This window comes from Amblyomma americanum, chromosome 7, assembly GCF_052857255.1.
Source record: "Amblyomma americanum isolate KBUSLIRL-KWMA chromosome 7, ASM5285725v1, whole genome shotgun sequence".
NCBI classification, from domain to species: domain Eukaryota; kingdom Metazoa; phylum Arthropoda; class Arachnida; order Ixodida; family Ixodidae; genus Amblyomma; species Amblyomma americanum.
Window position 1 is genome coordinate 34,195,914 of NC_135503.1, and position 21,097 is coordinate 34,217,010.

The window sequence follows — 21,097 nt, forward strand, 5'->3', positions numbered from 1 at the left end:
TGTTGATTATAAGATTTTTTCTCAAGTCCTCTCAAATAAGCTACAGCTTGCGATGTCTACTTTGATTGGACCTAATCATACATGTGGCTTGAGGGGACAGTCGATACAGTCTAATCTTGATCTGAGTCTAAATTGATCTGGAAAAGGCATTTGATAGAGTGTGCCATTCATTTATTTTTTTCTTTCGTTTACATCAGGGTTATCTTGGTTCAGTTCCTTCTAAAGAGACACGCCTTTGTTACAAAAACTCTTCCACGCGTTTGATTGTAAATGGCTATCTCTCACAACTAGTCTGCATTCGGTCCGCTGTGAAACAAGGTTCCGCACTGTCCCCGCTCCTGTTCGAACTGTGCTTCGAACCACTTGTTAACTTCGAACTCCTATTAACAGTACATCCGTCAGTGGTTTTCATATTATAGGTCATGCACTGAAAGTAGTAGCTTGTGCAGATGGCCTCGCGTTTTTCTGCGCTGATAAGCCAAACATCGATGAGGTTATTCGTCTAACAGAGGATTTTAGTTCAGTGTCATGAGCTCAGATTCATCGTTCTAAGAGTTGCGGTCTCTGATTTGCTATGTGGGGATCGACACTTGCTGAATATGCTGGGTGTGACATGGACATAGGCCGCCCTAGGGTCATTCAAGGAATTCTCCAGTAACTCTCCAGTAACCTAACCACGTGACCAACCACGTGACCAACCACGTGACAGCGTGGCGGCGCAGCCACGCTGAAGGCTGAAAATTGGTTTTGAGGAAAGGAAATGGCGCAGTAACGCAGTAACTGTCTCTCACATATATCTCGGTGGAAACCCAAATATGACCCCCCCCCCCCCCCCCCCCCCAGCAACACCGAAGTGCATTTTTCTATAAGCTACACACCGAGAGATTTCCCGTTAAAGCATGGTTAGAGTAAAAGGGCATTTTTTTTTGTCTACGGTAAATTGCTGCCTTTGTGATGCTCCATAAGTAATTGAGCATTGTTTTATCAATTTCAAAGATGCAATATTCTTTAGGGTGTCATGCAACGGGATTGAAAAAAAGGACAATTTAACACCGCATCAGTACGATATCTCGCTGCATTGTTATTTGTTGACGAACCCTTAACATGTTCTTTCTAATTGGACTACCCAACCTGTGGAAAACACGCATGATGACCGACATTATGAATCCGTGGTTTCTGCAAAAGACCACTTCTCTAGAATGACTGTTTATCTGAAAGATGCCAGACCCAGTTCGAACCGGAGTGGCACTCATTCTTAGTGATGTGCTCTGCACTGCCTTTTCTCTAAAGCTTAGTTGCTTAGGTGTGCCGTATTTTGCATCAGGCTGATTTGACACTGTTTTCCCAATTTGTTTGTACGTAGTTCACGGACATACAGTATTGAATAACTGTAATAAATACGATATTGAAGAAAAAAAACTTGGTTTGTTCAGTTGGTAGAGCGACTGACCCAGGCAGGCGGTGGTCCCGAGTTCGAATCCCGCACCAGGACGAATTTCTCTTGATCTACGAAGTTTGCGGGGAAGCTGTATAGCTTTCATGTATAGGTTGTTTTCGTAAACTCATTTGTTGCGCTTGGTGTCCAGACATGAAATCAAACTCTTGGGCTGGACACGAGGAAGAGAAGGAGATGCCCGAGTGCGAAATGAGCTAATTGTTTTTAAACCCTTTCCTTGTCTTTTAGGTATGGTCGAGACTTCTGCAATCGTTTTTCGCCGGTTATGACATTCAGCGACCGTTGTGTTCGTCGGAGTCGCGTGATGGCACGCCACGTGAAATCGAGATGGTTGCCAGCGTCCCTACTGCGGTCCGTGATGCTGCTAGCGTGCATGGTGAGTGGAAGCGCTGTGGACGTCAGAGAGTTCCAGGCACCCGGAGGACCTGTGCAGAACGTGCTGTACTTCACAACAGCAGACAATGGCGATGTATTAGTGGTGGGCGGACGCAACGCTCTTTACAAGCTATCCACGGACAATTTCTCGCTCGAAGCTACTTACACGACTGGACCTGAAAATGACAGTCTGCAATGTCGTCCACAGCCTCTGGACTGCAGTCACAGCAGGACGGTCACGGACAACGACAACCGAGTTCTTCTGCAAATGGCCTCTTATCCCCTCGTGCTGGCCTGCGGAACGACGTCTCAGGGCTTGTGCGCTGTGCACCAGCCCTTGCGCGACTTGAACATCAGCAAGCCCATGGACAAGATGCTGGTGGTCAACTACGTCGCCTCGAAAAAGAGCACCGCCGCCTTCTTCGGCACAAGCAACAATAGCAGGACTGTACTCTTCGTCGGGTCCACGTACGACGGCAGGCCCTTGAAGTACCACCCTTACGCTGTGTCTGCCAGGGTCCTCAAAAAGGCGGATTCTTTCAGCCTTCGCTCGGCGGACGGCATGGAAGTGTCGTTCGTAGACGTCGTCGAGCGTTTCAAGAAATCCTACACAATCCGGTACGTGCACGGTTTCAGCCACAACGACTTCGCCTACTTCGTCACGGTCCAGAACAAGGGCGCCTCCCTGGAGCTCTTCGAGACTCGGCTGGTGCGCGTCTGCGAAAACGACGGTTCCTTCCTCACGTACATGGAGATCCCCATACAGTGCCCCAAGGACGACGGGCTGCGCTTCACAATCGCGACCAGCGCCTCCCTCGGGCCGTCGGGTTCGGGAGCCAAGGTCCTGGCCGTGGCCTTCGGAAGTCCTTTCGGCGGCCGCTTGGACGACAACGACCCGAGTCTGGGCTCGGCTCTCTGTTTCTTTGACATGGCTCGCGTCGAGGAAGCGTTCCACGAGACGGTCGTCGCGTGCAACGAGGGAAAGGACAAGGCTAAGCTGTCGCGCCTCTTCCACGACACCCGGGCGCAGTTGAAGTGCGCGCGTTACGTGAGTGATGTGTTCCTCATCTATAGCTTGTTTCAGCTTCTTGTTACGTTTCTCCCTACACTTGCGGCCTTGCAGTCAAGCACTCCAGACTGCTTTAGCAGCATCAGACCAGCCTTGAACTTAAGTTTCGAGTCTTCGCTTGAGTAGACTAGAAATGTATACCGGCTGGATTTTTAAAAGTTTAAAAGTTTTAAACTTTTGAAGTTTAAAACTAAGTTTAAGTTTAAGTTAAAAACTAAGCTTAAAACTAAGTTTAAGTTTAAGTTTAAAGTTTTATTTTTAAAAGTTCTCTTCAAAACATTGTTTTCCCGCGCGGGAGCCAGTCGAGTAGAAGGGATGCTTCTCGCCTTCTTCTACTTTACGTGCAGGACACGGATTTGGCCTCCACATGGTGACCTCAGGAGTGTGTATTTGGGTTTTTGTGGACAGAGTTTCTGTGATTTCTATTTAAGTGTCGCTACGGTGGAGCAATTGCCGGCAGCAACTGCAAGGCTAATCCCACCGGTAGTTTACAACCACTCAACTCAACTCAACTTTTAAAAGTTTACAGATTTTTGTTTTCAAAACTTCGAGAGATGCTTGGGTGCAGTCTGTGCAAGGGACGGTACAGCAAGGCTGACATTCTGTACGTGATAGAGCTATATATTAGACGCTCACAAAGCTTGGCTAATCAGCTATTCCACCGTGTCTCTGTTCATAAAATAAAACCTGTAAACAAAAAAAATCTGTATAGACAGCTGTTGTAACAGAAGACCTGTACATATGTTACTTACGTTTCATGAACAACGTGGTCTTGGGGTTTGCCTTGAATGCAGATCGTGGAATGGGGTAGAAAGGGCCACTCTCCTACCTGTTCGTGGCCGCATGAGGTCGCAGGCGAGCATGGGCATAATGCTAAAATATTGCTCTGCGTCTTATTCACAGACGCCAACCGATGACGAATCCGTCTTGTGCTCTCCCGGCGTAAACAACTACGTCGAAGGCATGCTTCCACTCGTCGGCAAAGCCACCGTCAAGCTGAACGAGAGACTGGCTACATCCGTCACTGTCATGCAGCAGAACAATAAAACTGTCATATGGGTGGGCGACAACCAGGGTTTCCTCTACAAGGTATGTGAAGTCTTTTTTTTTTTCCTGAAAAGGAGTTCAAAAGCGCTGACTCGCCGGTAGTGATCAACACGAGCAGCTCGCTCTTTTGAGCATTTTGCGCTCAAGTTTGCAATGAATGCGTGTCCATGCAGAATCAGAATTTCACGACTCAAATAGCTTTTAAGCTGACCTCTGATTGGGGACAGTGAACTTTCAACTGCGATCTGGTTGATCTTCGAAGCTGAGTCAGTAGTTGGGGGAAGCGTCTCAATTTATTATTGCCCAAAGTTCTCACCTGCTACTGTGGCAGTCACACTAGAATTCACACTGGGCTGAAAATCACATATCTCTTCACCATTACAGCATGTGAACGAAACGGGTTGTCTTTGATTGCGAGGCTGTCATCCATTAACTAGAAACGGTTACGCACGAATGATAACATGAGCGGAGGACAAAGAAGCTCAGGCATATTTGGGCACAAAAGATCGACCATTTGGACCTGCTGCTCCCAGCGAAACTTCTTTTCCCTGGTCTGCCTTTCATGCATGGTGACCAGGTCTGTGCACATCCCCATCGTACGAAACAACCATTGGACATAAGCCCTTAAATCTGTATATCAGCTGGAACAGCTGTAGTATAAAGGGTAAACATTTGGCGTCATGTTGGGTGATGGCATTTTGAGGCAAAAGACTTTAATGGCTCATACTCGCGGCCACGAGCCTGTCCATCCGGTGCATGGTCCGATGTCACGCTCTTGCACCGTTGGTAGTTCACTGCGCATGCGCGAGGTGGCGACGCCGGCGTGCGGCCGCGGCGCCAGACGCCTCGCAGCTGTCGATTGAGCCGGGTGCTGCTCAACCTCCCTCCTAGCCATGCTCCTAGCGCTCGCTTCAATGGAAGCAGCAACACCACGCTGAAGGCCTCACCGCACTTTAGGTCAACAAAGTGCCCCCCTGAATTTTTTTTTTCTATTTGGCTAGATCTGCGCGTGCATTCACCTATAGCCTACCTTATGAGAACCTTGAGTTTGCCGCACCGTACGGTCTGAGATGAACAGAGGTAGCAGTCGCATCTTTAATCCTTGTGCCCCGTCCCTGGTAGATGCCGAGGGACGTGATGCATTGTCGGTTCGTCCTGAAAGATTCGCCGACTAGCCGCAACTTCGAGTAAACTAACTAAACCGTACTATGAACCGCGCATGCGGGCTGAGGCGGCGACGCGTCTTAACCAAGTGCAGCATGACGGTTCTCTGAACGGAACTGAGCCCTCTAAGTTCCTGTAAGCACTCTGAAAATGCTACTAGGTTGGAGTTTTTTTTTTTTTTTTGTGCTCACCATTCTGCGAAACGCGTGCCTTTGACCGGGTATTCTCTGAGGTGCTTTGATTGGTCTATAGGGTCTTGAGACGTACGGTCTCGAATCTTGAACATCGCGACAGTAAACAGAGGTCGCGATGCAATGTGTGATTGTGGGTTCTACTTTTATATAACATGCTGCTGCTTACTTTATGATCAAAGAAAGTGATGAACCATGTATTGATTGAGTGGACACGGGAACAACAATCAGACACAAAGACTTCGTCTTCTGTGCCTTGTTTCATGCCGGTATTCAAGCTTAAAATGTCGCACTAGCCTGCATGTAGTCCTATATTTTACAGTGCAGTCTCTGCAGCAGCACAGTAATGCTTATTGATGCAAGTATCAGAACACCTGCTCTTTGAACTGTTGCGAACAGGTGGAGGTAGGTTCAGCTACCGCGTCCACTGTGGATGCGTCACGCAGGCACACACAACAGCCTTGGTGAGGAACATGGTGGCACTAAAGAAACGCTTTTCGGAAATGACCTAATCGACCTAGAGTGAACGAAATTTACTTGAAAGATAGCCTAAGGTCGACAATTGCTTCTGCAAAGGTCTTGGAACGAAATCGACCCACCAGATGAAAAAGCCTGTATTGTGTGCCTGTCTTTTGGGCAGAAGTGACGAATAGAAGTGCTGAAAGTGTTAAATTCAGATCCCCTCTCTTGCAGTATGTGCTGGAGGGCGAATCGTCAAAAATGCTCTTCTCTAAGAACCTCTCGAACGGCGAAGGCATTAGTGTTGAGAAGAGCACAGCTGTGGACAGCAACGGGAAGTACGCCTACTTCTTGCTGGGGGACAAGGTATGCACCTCCGTGATTTGTATGTCGCTGGCTATTTTTTCGCACTATGCTGTGAATACTAATTACACCACTGTGAGCACTGTGCTGTCGAACAGGTGTATTGTGTTGCAGTGCACCCTGTTTGCGATGTATTCAGCGATTTTAAGTCAAGTTTCAATCAGAGCGAACTGTAGGCTAGATTCTGTATGATTTGAAGTTACGAGTTGCTCTTGCGCTAAAGGTGTTTAGATCCTTGTTGGCAAGACACATCTATAGCCCTTAGAAAGCCCTTACGGACGATGTGTATAGCTAGCCATCTAATATCATGTTGCTGCAAGAAACAATATATTGTTTGCATAGCTGGCAGCGTGTATTGAGAGGGTGTAACTGTTATAAAAGTTGCTCTATAATGTTGACATAAGTCTGAAATGGGCTTGAGAAGAAAGAGGGCAACGAACATCGGTCGAGAATTTAAACAGAAATTTCTTACGCAAGTGAAACAACAGACGCGGACTTGACAGCTGTCAGTTCCTTTCATAATCAGTGTGGAGATGTGTATACAAACAGCTGCTTTGCTGCAGATAAGCGCATTGCCATTATGGTCCGTAGGTTGTCACGTAAGGCTACGACATCACAGAGGAAACAGTGATTGCCAGTCACCGTTTACTGGACCCAAGATTGTCGCGTGATATTACGCTATTAGCAAACGCTTATCGGCTGGAAGAAATCCACGTGATACGGATCAGAAGGTGGGGAAGTGATGTGTGATGAGTATTCGGTTAGCGCCGCTGGCGCCGCAAGCGCTACAAACTTCCTGCCTTGAAAGACACTGCTCATGTTTCACATGTTCCGTTGCGCAGGTGGTGCGCTTTCCTGTCGGTTCGTGCAGCATCTACAGCAAGTGCTCGCAGTGCATGCACAGCCGCGAAGATCCGCTTGGCTGCGGCTGGTGCGCAGGCCAGTGTGCACATCGCGGCGAGTGTGGTAACACGAAGTTCGAGGACTCCCATTGCCCCATACACCTGGACAGCGTGAGCAAAGAAGCCTCTTCTCTTTCCTTCTCCTCATGCACAAACATGCGAGTGGTGCATGGAAGGAGGCGCTTGTTTCCCAGCAAGTAACATGACAGTCGTATGAAGTAACATCTGACTGGATCACGTATGACCATCTGTGGTCACATGTGATCCTGGCGGGGTTGTAACTAAGCGCGGTGGTGAGGGGTGCAGTAACAGAGTGAAAAAGACAGGACATTTGACTCCGCCAAGAACACGCGACTAGTGCTTCGTTGGAGTGGAGTTTCATGTCAGTGGTCCTGGTAGAACGTGTTCCACCCGTTTCTCGCACCGCCATTTCGTTTCGCAGCAACGTCGACATGTGGCGAGGAAGGTAGAAAAAGGAGGGTAGAGAAAAAGGGTGCGAAGACGTGTGGGTGATAAAATGGGAATAGAAGGATTAACCATAGAGAAAAGCTGAGTGCCTGTAGCTTACAAAATTTCTTCAGTCAATGAAACGATTGCAGCCCACAGACTTTTGTAATAGTCTGTAGACTTTCTATAGACAAATCCAATAGTCTGTAGAGAATGCAGGTCCTATAGAAACTCTACTGACAATGTATAGATTTATGGCCAAACATTTTCAGTATTGTTTTGTCTGTTGATTTATAATAGTCAAAAGGAAATAGCTATAGGAAGGCAATACAGCCTATAAAAAGTCTATAGACTATTTTTATAAGGGAAGGACCTGAACTCACAGGAGAGGCACAGACAACCAATAATTACGAATAGCGAAAGTGAACACAAGGGCAAGCATGTGTCACTGGCTGTTTCTTAAGGGGGTATTTTTCTCCCCACTCAAATTGGTTTGCATTGGGGGCCACCAAAGGAATTGCGCCTAATTCTGATAGGAGGTGGAAGGCGCCGGTGATTTTCGAATGTACTTTAACAAAGTGGGGCTGGTTTGAGCATGATCATGTGGGGAAAAACATCGCTTAATTTACACGAGACACAGTACCCGCCGCGGTGGCTCAGTGGTTAGGGCGCTCGGCTACTGATCCGGAGTTCCCGGGTTCGAACCCGACCGTGGCGGCTGCGTTTTCATGGAGGAAAAACGCTAAGGCGCCTGTGTGCTGTGCACATGTTAAAGATGCCCAGGTGGTCGGAATTATTCCGGAGCCCTCCACTACGGTACCTCTTTTTTCTTTCACTCCCTCCTTTATACCTTCCCGTACGGCGCGGTTCAGGTGTCCAACGATATATGAGACAGATACTGCGCCATTTCCTTTCCACAAAAACCAATTATTATTATTACCTACCGTAACGTTACACCGAGCTTCCCCGCATTACTTTGGTGCTTTGAGGGAAAGCCTAAATTTTGATCGTCGATTACGTCACTATTTTAAATGCTAGCGCAAAAACACTTGGCATGCTTTACCGATAGCTTCTATAGATTTGAATCCTAGGAGAGCAAGGAATTATCAAAAAGTAGTGCAGTTGCCCTTAAATGTTTCTTTAAATGACATCTCGTGGTCCCATGTGCTGGTATTCGATCCAATAGCATGAAGCTCTGTAGGGCGGTGACTGTGCATGCACGCCTTTCAAGACACCAAACCGGGAACTTCGCGACAGGTTGTATTTGGGGCTTTTAATGGGTTCGAACCGCCTCCTACGGCATTCTGCTGCAGGTGTCTCCTACCAAGGGCCCCTCGACCGGCGGAACCCTGCTTACGTTCCAGGGCGACAATTTCGGAGCGCCGGACCGCGGGCCTTCCAGCAGCATCAAGATTACCGTGGGTGACCATGAATGTTCCATCTTCCACTGGAACTTCACGCTGTCAGTACTCTTCACAAACTCACTTTCAATGTGTGGACGTGTGCGCTCACAAGCATATGTTGTGGCACAGAGTTGGCATTTTAGCCTTTTCTGGCGGTTGCTTACAAGCGTCAAGAAAAAAAAAAAGTGTTTCACAGCCAGGGAGTGGCTGCCGCAGCAGGTGTCAAGATATACGTAAAGCGTGGCAGTCGCATATTGTACGCATGTTTCAATGCTAGTAATTCTTTTCAAGTTTTGGTGTGTAGTTTCTGATACTAGAGGGAAGTTTTGTCGTCTTATATGGGTGTGGGTGTGATTTCTGAAGTAGCCGCGACGTAAATATATGCTTAATTTGGTCACAATGCGATGGAGGTAGGTGCATATAGCTGGGTCATTGGCACTAAAGCATGGTATGACGCTACAAATGGCGGGTGAGCATGGTAAATCGAAAAACTCTCTGAAAGGTATGCAAAAAGCCTCACAGAGTCACACTCTTTCTGTTACCTTTTTTTGAGGAGCAGCAAGTTGGTTGTGCCATCGTAGCAATGAATTTTTCAGTTCTTCAGGGAGAACAAATGAATGTATTTGGCATGTGCTTCTTCACTGCACCATCGTTGCAACAGAGAACTCCTCTTGAATTCAACGGAAATCTTGGTTCAAAATCGAAATATTGCTTCTGAGCTCGTAGGACATTTATTAGCCTACAAAACAAGCACCCTTAATGTTCGGCGAGGTTCGCTGAGATATTCTTGATGCCGCGACATTGCCTCTAGCATAGAAATTGGCACTGCGTCCATATTGTTCTGTCAAGTGAAGGTATGATGTAAGTGCAAAAATTTTGCTATGCTTGTACAAGGGTCTTCAAAATCAGTGTCGTGATAAGCCTGTTCTTCTCCCTTGCAGCGTGCAATGCAAGACCCCTCCCGGTCGGCATGGTTCCAAAGTGGACATTGTGATATCTGTGGATGACACACACTGGGACGACAAGAAGAACTATGATATCTCAGATACTCACACAATTCCTTCTGGCTTCGAGTACGAGGTGGGCGCTTGTCCTCGTCCTCAGCTCCAGAGTAGATTTCACGTTTTAAGTAGACTCTTGCGAACGCATCGATGCTCCGATATTCACACCGAAATGCCAGTGAGGAAACAGCTGACACCTCTAGTGTTGGCTTAGGGGGATACATTTTTGAACGCTGCTTCTGTTGATCCGGGAAATATAGCAGTCTGGAAACAACGTGTAGGGGATGGCGTGATTGTAGGCAGTTTAGCAGTGCTTGATTGTTGACCATCTAGGCAGCGATTTGTGACCTGTACACGCAGCGAAGTAAGTGACATGCTCGCGCATTGAAATGTTGAGAAAACTCGATATTTGCCACGCCAGCATTCATTGCTTGTTGACACAGGACAGTATACATGTGTTTCTCCTGTGCATGGAGGCATACAGGAATAATTTTGCGCCTCGCACTCTGAAGCAAACCGCCGTACAGCGATCGGTGATTGTTGTGCACGTGTATGAGTTTATGAAGAGTGAACTGTATTCGAGTACAGTTCGCTGCTCATACACTCGAAATACGGCCACCGGCCGTCACTCGCCCCGTTCTGGGCAATGGGAAGACATTTGCAAATCAGAGGTAATTGTCATCAGGGGTAAAAGGACAAAATCAAGAGGGACGAGAAAAAGAAAGCAATATGCCTACAGACGTACTCCAGGAAACCATGACTGCAACTCGACCGACACCATATCACCGCATTGACTCGACTAGTTTTTATTTGCTGCTACGACTGACTGGCAGGAGGTGAATGAATTAAGGTGCACCGTATTGCGTCACCAGTCAATGCTGAGGACACAATACGTCGAACATATGCGTAATATATTGTGAGATATGCCGGGTGCACGTTATATGTTTTCAACTACGTCCGGCCTATTTTTGTTATAACAAGAAAGCTCTGATCAAATTCGTCCGACATACCCTGAAAAAAAAAATGTTGGAGTCTTAACGTAGCTAAACCAAGTAGATGTGCAAAAGCATGTGTTTAGGCTGATTGACTCATGGCTTTGCTTTGTTCGGTCGTCGGCACATCTGTCGACGATAATATACTCAGGTTAAGCTCTGACTGAGGTTAAACTGATCTGATCTGTCCGTGCCGCAGATGGAAGTTGATGAGGATGAGGATGTGCAACCCACAGTGAGAGAGTGTCTTGCAGTTTAACACGAGGCATGATTGGCTGCAGCGATACCATAGTGCTCTCGTGCAGTGCTCAGCGAAGCCGATTTGTTTGCGGCATCGCAGGTTAGAATTTCAGTCGCGGAAATATTTATTCAAGGTCAAGGTCAAGGATTCAGCGATGGTCCAGCTTTTGCAGCTTTAGCCATAAAGTAGAGCATTCGCTCTAAAAAAAAAAAAGAATTACTGCGTCCTTCCGATGCACCTTCAGCCGCAGCCTTTTCCGTTTACAGGTTGCAACTTTCACTGGCTTGGAGCCAAGTTTTGGACCTCTAGCTGGAGGGACCAACGTCACTCTCTACGGAGACAACCTCGACATCGGATCTCAACAGACCGTGATAATCGGCGCCGAGAGTGTGTGTCACATTATCAAGTAAGGGCTAGAAAAAAAAATGCCACTTTTTGCTGTAATTCTAGCAGTGTGAGCTTTGTATCGCTGTGCTTCAGATGACTGCGTTATAGGTGTTATACTCGTATTAATCGAGTATATGGCAACCCTGCTGCCAGCCATTGTGACTTGCGCAGCCTCCATTGTTGGTGGCTTAGATGCTATACAATATTCCTACTGAGCCAGAGGCCACGGATTCGGCTTCCGGCCGTGGTGGTCGCATTTAGATGGAGGCAGAAGTGTAGAAGCGCTTGCATACTGCCACATTATTGCACACTGAAGGTAACTTAGTGCGCTCGAAATTAATTAGGAGCCCCACCACTACGATATGCCTCATATAGGAGGTGCCACAGATTTAGTATATGTAATAATACATTATTTATAGGCTTAGTTGATTTTATAAACATGTGTATACCTTTTTTGTGAATCAGCTGAGCAGCTAGAGAGCAACGCTTTCGATGTTGGGCTATATATCTGCCCAGAAAGATTTCTTGTTTGAGCATATTGTAGTCAGACACAACTCGAAAATGAAGCTGCGAATGCCCCTCAAGCTGTTTCTATCACCATGTTGCAGTGAGGTCAGACAGCCTGCAATTACAAAGAAATCATTCAGTCAGCCTTTGTCGCCACGATCCATTGTCTCTCAACAGGGTCAACAGGACGTCCCTGGAGTGTTCGACGAGTGCTGGTCCCAAGGATGCGGTCAACCAGGAGTTGGTAGTTGCGCTGGGCATAGACAGCGCTGACGTTCCCTTTCTTTCGGCGGACAACCTCGGTTCAACGTTCACCTACAAACCAGATCCCGTGATCGACAGTATTTCACCCAACACGGCAACATTCAGGTAAGCAGCAAGAGCTGTGCGTTGTTGCCGCAGATCGTGCTACAGCGTATACGAGTGCTGAAATGTGATAGAGCACGCGTGCATTCTGTTGCGTGTTCTGCAATACGTGTTCTGCAATGCGCATTCTGCAATGCGCATTCAGCAATGCGAATTCTGCAATTTGCATTCTGCAACACGCCTTGTGCACTGCACGGTCTGCAACACGCACACCGTAGCAATGCGCATTCTGCAATGCGTATGCTGCAGCGGGCTGAAATGGGCAGGGTCATTGTGAAGACGTCCGTAAGTCTTTTACAGTGATGAATAATAAATGCCGCCCTAAAGAATAACTCTCATAGCACTCAGCGTTGGATTCTAAGCGAGCTAACATATCTGAGCTTCTTCTTTGGTCTGTGTTCCTTTGTTTATTGCTGGCACCCTTTAGTTTTAGTTAAAGCAGAACAGCGGTTGATCATTAGATGCAATAGCAGCGACCTGGTTGGTCACGTGATCTGCACATATACACATAGTTGTTTTTGGTTATGACGCAATATGCACAAGGAGATTAAATAAAGAAAAAAAGACGAAACTGTAATCATATTTGATCGGTGATATGCAGCCACTGCTGTCGTCTTCAGGATAGTGTGCTTTGCTTCTAAATTTCGAGCTGAGTAGCGTGGATATGTGTGCTAAGCTGTGCTTAATGCAGAAACGTGCTGATGGATGTGTGAATAAGTTGGCGATTGGAGGAGTGACGAAGCTGGTTTCCGCGGTATGGCTAAAGACATCAAAGCTCTTTGCTGTCGTTTTGCAAGATGTTAGAATCTTGTAAATGTTCAGAATATACCCAGGAGGGCTCAAAACTTATAAAACACCTTCGCAGCGGGAACTCTACCATAGAGGTGAGAGGCGCCAACCTGAACAGTGTTGCCAGGCCTGTCATGGTGACTCGGGTGACCCTGCGCCACAAAGAGACGGAGCACATCAGGAAGGTGAGAAGTCGTGGCTTATTTTTATACTTATAAGCAATGATGCTGCACATGGGCCTCGAGGTGCGCTGCATCATAGGCCGTCGAATGAAGTCGACGCACTGCGGCGAGGAGTTGTAGTTTGCACCGCGAAAAATACTTCTGCTTTGTGAGCAGGATTTCACAAAAATGGTCGCACTTGAAGAGACAATTTAGCTCCGGCTTCAAAATGAAGGAAGAGAAGTGAAATCGGCAGGTATTACATACACACCTTTAGTATACCGTGTACCATGTTATCGTTACTGTTATCGGAGCACCGAGATCCCGCCCATTGTCAGTGAGCGCGTGCTGATTGGTCCCGAAGCTGGAGGCGTGCACGCAGCTGCCGGGTACGTGGTGCCATCTAGCGTCGCCAAAGCGATCTACGCATCCCGTTACTCCGGTAATGCTAACGGTAACACGGTACACGATATGTTTAAGGTGTCTAATAGTGGCGGAAGGCCCTATACTTCATATACTGCACGGGTAGTCAAGGCGCATATCTTGTTTAAATGGTGTGTCTTTGGTCGCGTCGAACTGTACCAACTCTTAGTGCACCTAGCCCTTCAGAGTGCTTCCGGATGACTCGAACACAGGCAGTGTCGTCAGCCAATGTAAAAAAGCCCATTTTATAGAGAACACTGACATCTCCCTTCTGCCTGGACGCGGCATGGTGAGCTATCAGGTTATAAGCAGCGCAGTAACTGCTTTCTCGTTCGTCGAGTAGTACACGCGCTGAAGTTGGAAGATGCATTGTTTCTTATGCGTAATACCTTCAAACGAATACGTGAGCCTATAGGTATGCGTGTCGGCAGATTACAAACCCAGCAATTTCCGCATCCGCGGGTGCATGGCGAGTTTGGAAAACAATAATAACTGAAAAAGAAAGAAGTCAACAGCAAAAAAAAAAAATGACAGAAGATGCCCGATGATTTATGAAAAGGAAGGCAACTGCGTAAACAAACAATTCAAAATTTTCTTGCAGAAAAAGTCCAGTCTTTGAAGAGGGACAAACTGGATTAATTTCATCCTATAGTTTTCAAAATTAAGCCGCATTTCTGTTATTTTGTATTGTTAATGAGTTCGAGACGTTTCACCCATTTTCAACAGCTTGTGTAAAAGGCTGGGATGTAATAGAGACGTGTTATTTTGCACTCCCTCTTGTGTGTTTTGTGTCCATTCTTTTTATACGTTTAACTAGCCTGGAGTCCAACCAAATACTATGAAATTAAAGTCTTTGCAGTTAAGACTGCCTTTTCTGTTTATTGATTTTTTTTTGCTGAATATTCAAGTGGGCCTGAACTGTGCTGCAGGTCTGTCGGCCAGAGCCCAATGGTCTGAAGATGCACTGTCCCGTAGCGTCGCTGGCGGAGTCGACAGTCATCGGGGCCAAGCAGCTCGATGCCTACAAGCTTCCGATTCGGGCGGAGATCAAGTTCGAAATGGACGGATTGCATCTGCCAGTGGGCACCGGCGCCGATGACGGCCACTTCGACTTCGTCTACCGGCCCGCGCCGCGCTTTGACCGCTTTCCTGAAGGAGGATTCGAAGTCAGTCCCAACAAGCCCATTGTCCAGATCACCGTGAGTGAGCTGGCCCCTAACGCAGCTCAAATAAATCCTCACAGCTTCGCATTTTGTGAAAGCATACGCCGAGTGACACTATTGGAAATTGCACGGATGAGCAATTTTCTGGTTATCGCCTGTTTCATTTGGCTTTTGCCCTTCTGCAAACAGCTGTAGATAATGCATGGGTCAAGCCACGAGGTCTCACTATGACAAGTGTTGCCGCAATTTCAACTGCGAAGGACTTCCTTATGGGATTTCCGGCATACATACGTCACAAACGTGTTGAGCCCCATTGGCTGTGCCATGCGAAGGCTTAGCCAAGCCAGAAGTGCTCTGCCGCACTTGATTTATGCAAGGGGGCCGAGCGAAATAATTATAGCTGACCCCTTAGTTCGTCTCTCCTGTACTATCAATTTATGCGGGAAGGTGGTGATTGTGTCACCAGAAATGATGTATTATTGGTCTTGGTCGGCTGGTATGGTATACATCTCCTTCTTGTTGAGTGCGACCGTACATCACCTTCCTTCATAGAGTTTCTTACCATTAACTAGAGGGAAAGCTGGCACCCCGCCTTTGGGAGTTTGCTTGGCGCTTCCTCGAGACCACCTGTACCACCATTGGCGCTCTAAGCATCATGGGGCGGAGAGCTACAGACTGCAGAACTACAACTTTTGGCCAAAAATAATGAAAAAACAAACGTTGTTCGATAATCAAGAATGTACTGTCATTCAATATCCTGTCTATAAATCGTAACAAATGAGCAGAAAAGCACATAAATGCAAATTTTGCTCAAAATAAGCGATGGCTTGCTCTCCTATTGGCCAAGCATTGCAGACCATAAAAGCCAATATTTCATGCTTAACAGGCGCACTTTTAAAAAGAAATATGTTTTTGAAAAAAATGTTGTCGCTTAACATTTTAAAAGGTTTTTCCATAGCATTTCGGAAAACAAAAACCTTTTATTGGCATTGTGTGTTGTTGCGTTTTCGCTACTATGGCTTTTGCTCACTACTTTTACACTGAAGTTGTCTGTGCGCGGTGCGCGCCTTGGATATAGAATGGGACATCTGAGTAAAGCCACTCTGTGTTCCTGAAAAAAACCTACTGTCCTGCACCAAGTAGCTCATCGCCCCATGATGCTTTGCACGCCCATGGAGCTTCAGGTGCAGCGCCGCCAGCTTTTCCTCTAGTTGATATTAAGAAATTCTATGCCTTCCTTGGTGTCTTCACGGGCATTTAGGATTGAGGCACAGGCCATGGATCGTCGTATAACCAGTTGGCAGGGTGTCACCAATAAAACGTCAGATGTTTGAAAATAAAAATAGCGCTGCAGCCGGTTTTCAGTAAAAGTTTGCTTCTGCATCATGACTGACAAATTTTTGCCAAATGAGGATGTAACAGAGCCTACTGAAAGGCTCCGCAGTAGTTGAAGGCATTGTATACACTCCCGAGACATCGAAACAGGCATATCAGAGTGGGGTGCTGTTGTGGCATCGTCGGCAGGCCTCCGTAATGCTTAGCCCTTTTGTCTTTTTTTTTTTTTTCAGGGGGACCACTTTGATGTTTTTACGAACAATGAACACGTTTTTGTCCGAGTTGATGGCATTGACAACCTGTGCAATGTCACGAGCGTCAGTTCTAGCCTTATCGTCTGCGTGCTGAAGACGGATGCATTGGATGAAAACTCGCCCCATTCACTTGACGTGAGTATGCCGTGACAATCTTGAGGATGCAACTTATGTTACTGTTGCACGGTTTGCATTGCAGTGATACATCAACTAGATGCATTAATTATGTGGGGCTTTGTGGAGCCGCCATCTTGCCTGTCCCACACTCCTCCCCTAATGGAAAGGGCTATACAAGGGCTTCTAGCTAAATTTTCTAGTTAAAGGCTGTCATGCGTGAGTTTGTGGGAAATGCTTTCGTTGCAACTTGGGTTTGTTGGTTAAAACTAAAGTAACTGCCTATTAGCCACCTTGAAGTCCAATTTATATAGGCAGTGATATACCCTGGCGCGTGTAAAAAAAAAAAAATCCTGTATCCATAGGGTGCTTCTTGGTGCTGGAACCAAAATTCAGCCCCAGTCATGCTTTGGACATGCGCGAAATACTTAAAGGGCAGCTGCACTACTTTTTAAGAAGTCCACAATATTCAAAGATCCAAATCTACAAGGGCTGTAGGTAAAGCAAGCATTTTTTTTTTTCTCCAGCATTGAAAATTTTTATGCGTTTGATGATTCACGTTTAGGCTTCTCCTGATAGCACTACAGAAGTGTTGAGAAGCTCGCTGTAATGTCACGGACAGTAAGATTTCAAATTTCCTCTTCCGTCAGCCTCGCCCTGTTGTGCGTGATTGGATGCTGCCAAACAACGCTCGGAGGGTTTTGCTGTTGGCGGCGCTAGTTTTCTTTTTTCAAAGCAAGAGTTTATACGTTCTAAATATATCGGTACCGTGGATGACGTCATCATGCGTTGCAGAGAAGCTTGAAGGTCGTTGCGATTTTAGTCGACGATTGCGTCATCATTTCAAATGCTAGCCCAAAGGACTTCGCATGCTTTACCTGAAAGTAACGCATTCGATACCTCTAAGCTCATCGAATTCTAAAAGCTCTGCAGTCGTCCTTTGAACTAAGGCTTCCTATGGACGTGCACTATGGACATACAACTATATGGACACCTAGCAGACATCAGGGCGTCCGACGATATCTGTAATGTACCAAAATGACGTCCAGCAGACGTCCAGAGTACCTGGGGAAGCTTGGGTTCCTAGGTTTAGAAATGTTTGTACTTATTGGCCTCTTGATTTCATGGCGCGGTGCACCTATTTTCGTCTGCTGCAAAATGGGATTAACGTCGGAGACAAGCTGCAGTAAATTCAAAGTCCTTGTTTTCGCAAAATTTTGCTCGTGAACTCCGAGACCGGTTTTCTGGTATGCTCAGTCTTGGACAGCTGTGACAGTTCTATTGGCGTCTGCAGCTATATACTCAGAAAAGCACCGCAAGGAACGTGATATTGAACAAAGCGTTCATAACAGGCAGGCACTGATATTTGGCATGAACAGCGAACTAGTCCAGAGCTGAATTTAGATAGGTGCCGTTTATAAGGTTGCCTTTGTCACAGCAGTCACCCTGTGAACCATTAAAAAGTGTAAACAATTTATAATGATAATGTACGTGTACTCTGACGCTGCTGTGTATGACCTGATCTCGGGTCATGTTATTCATGATTGAGGGTCAAGTTTTGCTGCGCAAGCAGTGTTTGCTCTGTCGCTTGGTCCAGTGTCTGCGGTGGTCTTCCAAAGTGCAGTTGATTTGTAATAAGGGAGTAAGTAATCTCTCAGTAAAGCTTATGGCTGTACTTGGATGGATGCTAATGAGTAATGGCTCCATTATTACTCTGTCCTGCAATCGTTTTTTTTTTACGCAATATTGCCTACTGTTCTGATGCCGTGACACAAGCGATTGCAGTGTGTTGGAAACAGTAACAGACGAAAACTAGATTGTGGAAAAGAAAAGCCTGTTTTTTTTTAAATCTACATGAGCATATGAGTAGATGTTGGTGCTGGCTACTCTATTTTGCAGACAGTGATAAAATTCACAAGAGGTACAACGTTGTACGCAACGCGTCACAGCTATGACATTCAATACACAATCAAAACAATGTCAGTAAAATTAACAGGGAATGCAGGGAATGCTGCAAGGTTAACTCTGCGTTGTGCTCTCTGGTCAGGTATTCTAAACAGAAACTGCGGTAAAAAGTTTTGTCAGACCCTTCTTGAACTTGCTCTCTCGTGTGCAGATTTTGTATGCAGACAGGAAGTACCCTGTGGGCGCCGTCAAGCTAGTGCCGGACCAGCCGAACATCAACTCGGGCGTCATCGCGGGCGTCGTCGTGGCGCTGTTCCTCGTCGCACTTGTCGCAGTGGGGCTGTTCTTCTACCGACAGCGCAATGCCAAGAAAGCGCAGCAGCCGGAATACTTCGTCGACTTCGACAATCGCCACATCGAAAACGGTGCGAGGGGTGCAGGAGGCAATAGTAAGGACGCACACTTTGCAGCTTTCCACTCTGAAATTAGTGCCCAGCGCTGCGAGTTTCAGTGGAACCTGAGGATGGATTATACCGGTAAAAAAAAGAAAAGAAAGAACCATATGTTGCAAATAGCGCGTTCGAGAAAAACGAGACATTTATGCTCGTGTCCTGGTGGGAAAAGCAAGGCTGATAATTAAGGAAGTATCCAATAGAAAAACGAAGATAAAAAAAAATTGGCGGTGGTTTAGCTCTGGTTAAACCTGGAGTGACGCGATAGCCACAACTGGCTGAGTGGAACTTGCTCAGTTGAATTGCAAAGTCAGTCTTTCGGCGCTCCACTTCGCTGGGCATTCCTTCATCTTCATCCCACTTGAAATGGTGCATGCACACAGCTGTTGCAGCTCGGTTTCGCTGGCGCGCCGTAACGCCGGCAGCAGCAGCGGCTCCGCATCACGTGGCTGGTCACGTGACCAAACACGTGGTGGTGGCGGCGGCATTGCCACGGTCACGTGCCACCGCCACGCTGAAGGTTCGAAATGTTACCATAATGTAGCTCTCACTACAAAAAAAGGGGGAATAAAAATGGAACGTAGGACAGAAAAGAGAAGCTTTAGTGCTGGTATTGCAGTGCAAGCCCATTACGGGACTTGTTGAGTCTCTGCTGTCAGTTGTGGAAAGTTAGTTTTTAAGGAACCTTCGCTTAAACTATCAACAATAACAAGATTATTAGGCCTCTGCAATTGACTTTGCAGGTAAAAGTGACCAGGATCCTGTCTCAATACTCTTGAGCAGTGATTACTTAATAATAAAATGGAACGAAACCAAAATAAAGTAACAAAGCGAATAAAACGAGATCAGTAGAGTAAGGAAAAAAAAGGTGAATAAAAGCGAAAGTTCAGTGCTAGGAATGAACGACCCAGGCAGCAACAAATCTTTACAAATGTTCTTAAGAACAGGAAATGTAATGCAGGAAAAGGTAACAAAGGAAACAAGGAATCGTGCGAAACACTGTTTATTACCTCACAAAAAAAAAAATACCAGTCAAATGCGAGATGTGGTGGGAAATGCGTGTGAAGACAAAATAGCACGATGCAGGGGTGCTGTATTCAAGTTTGCAGCATTTCACTCAGTGCTGGCGACGTCTACGCCGTCTTGTATTTCAGCAAGTCTTCATTTACAGCAGAAGAGGATTTGAAAATGAGTAGAGTAAAGCGCTGATAACCACCTGTATTATTTGGTAGAACTTGGGAAAGTTCGTACTATGTCAATGCTTCGCTCTGTTTCACGACAAAAGCAAATTTGATCGTTTTGATGACGTCAGTGATGACAGATCTGCGTGGCATTGCGGCGGCGCTTTGCGTCACACCATTGGCCTGTTCAGGGTCGAGCACATATTTTTTTTGTACGCATTTCCAGGCGAAGCCGCTCCTACCAGTTCGCCGCAAATTCAGGGTAAGAAACGGTAAAGCCGGCCCACAAACACGCAGTGTATTACGGCTGCCCTCTTCCCTCATGGCTTTCTGGTTTCGTGCCAGTTCCGGAGCTGATCAGTGCATGGCTAACATGGAGGCTGGTTGGAATGCTTGGCAATTTTGCCTTGTTGGGCGGAAGTGACGTCATCCTAGGGTTCCGCGTTTCATACTGTGGCTGATGTAAGCATGGTAATGTCAGCTTAAGTGCGCCAGGCCTATCACGCTCAAATTGAGTGCGCAGACGAAGGCTTGTTGTTCTTTTCCTCAACAAGATGTTTGACGAAGAAATTGGCATTTTTCGTCTGCGGAGGCTCGAACGTACAAGAATTGAGGAGAAATTTCTGAAAGATAAATTGCGGAGTATAAACTTGGCGGCCAAAAGTAGCATTCGAGAACTTAGCAGGCTGCGCAATTAGCCTGTGTCAGTATAAAACTAACGTAAAGGAATTGTAATTTTTTCCAGGCATTGGTGGTGGTGTTCAAACATTATTATTTAAAACAGGCTGCAAACATCCATGTCGGCACGATATTTTTGCGCGAAAGGCCTGCTGCTTGTTAAGAATATTTAAAATTAAGAAAAGTGTTTTACAATATGTGTTGATTTCACTTTAAGGGCTCTCCTCGATCATCAAACGACCGGTGTTTTGGTTTAGTTGGCGGTGCGTTAT

The 21,097-nt window shown here is 46.5% G+C and overlaps 1 protein-coding gene across 4 annotated transcripts in view; it reads left to right on the plus strand.

Moving 5' to 3' along the window:
• The window catches only part of LOC144098836 (hepatocyte growth factor receptor-like), a 58,449-nt gene that overhangs the window by 22,789 nt on the left and 14,563 nt on the right, over nt 1-21,097 (plus strand). The window contains exons 2-14 of one of the 4 annotated variants that reach the window (XM_077631735.1): nt 1,685-2,879; nt 3,804-3,989; nt 5,996-6,127; nt 6,967-7,137; nt 8,787-8,935; nt 9,818-9,956; nt 11,377-11,516; nt 12,182-12,373; nt 13,236-13,344; nt 14,673-14,942; nt 16,475-16,630; nt 18,726-18,963; nt 20,374-20,409. In XM_077631735.1, the coding sequence (XP_077487861.1) occupies nt 1,722-2,879; nt 3,804-3,989; nt 5,996-6,127; nt 6,967-7,137; nt 8,787-8,935; nt 9,818-9,956; nt 11,377-11,516; nt 12,182-12,373; nt 13,236-13,344; nt 14,673-14,942; nt 16,475-16,630; nt 18,726-18,963; nt 20,374-20,409 (3,076 nt within the window). In that variant the 5' untranslated portion in view covers nt 1,685-1,721. The remainder of the gene's footprint in view (nt 1-1,684; nt 2,880-3,803; nt 3,990-5,995; nt 6,128-6,966; nt 7,138-8,786; nt 8,936-9,817; nt 9,957-11,376; nt 11,517-12,181; nt 12,374-13,235; nt 13,345-14,672; nt 14,943-16,474; nt 16,631-18,725; nt 18,964-20,373; nt 20,410-21,097) is intronic. The other 3 variants (XM_077631734.1, XM_077631736.1, XM_077631737.1) reach the window with 3 other exon arrangements.